The sequence below is a fragment of the Fulmarus glacialis genome, unplaced genomic scaffold (genome assembly GCF_000690835.1).
Source record: "Fulmarus glacialis isolate BGI_N327 unplaced genomic scaffold, ASM69083v1 scaffold33439, whole genome shotgun sequence".
Taxonomy (NCBI): Eukaryota; Metazoa; Chordata; class Aves; order Procellariiformes; family Procellariidae; genus Fulmarus; species Fulmarus glacialis.
This window is the reverse complement of record NW_009233132.1, coordinates 4,101-4,497: the sequence shown is the minus strand read 5'-3', so window position 1 is coordinate 4,497 and position 397 is coordinate 4,101. Positions and strand designations below refer to the sequence as shown.

General features: G+C 65.2%; 1 protein-coding gene across 1 annotated transcript in view; it reads right to left on the bottom strand.

Moving 5' to 3' along the window:
• Positions 1-397, bottom strand: part of LOC104082201 (diacylglycerol kinase delta-like) — a gene marked incomplete at its 5' end in the record, with an annotated part of 5,376 nt that overhangs the window by 1,073 nt on the left and 3,906 nt on the right. The window contains 2 exons of the mRNA XM_009585223.1: positions 125-236; positions 324-397. Coding sequence (XP_009583518.1) covers positions 125-236; positions 324-397 — 186 coding nt within the window. The remainder of the gene's footprint in view (positions 1-124; positions 237-323) is intronic.

Genomic DNA, 397 nt, shown 5'->3' with positions numbered 1-397 from the left:
CCCCTCCCAGAGGGTCCCTCCACAGCATGCCCAGGAGAGGAGGCCAATGGATAGGTCAGCGGGTGGCGGTCCCTAACAGTGTGGGCTGTGCCTGTCTCCTGCCCTGGCGTGCTGCCCACTTTACCTGGGAGCACACTGTTGGTCTTCTGCTTTTGCACCTTGTCCTTGTCCTTCCTGGGCTTGGGGATGTTGAGGCGAAGCTTGAAGCTGCCCTTGTTGGCACTGCCGGCGCTTTCCTGTGAGAAGCCAGGCTGAGTGGGGTGCTACAGTCCCCCTGGGGCCACCCGGTGGGCTATGCCCCGCCCCGGTCCCTGTGCACCCACCTCCTCAGCGGGGTGGGCAATGGGCCCCAGCCAGTGGATGTCCAGCAGCCTCTGCAGCTCCTGGCCCAGCACGC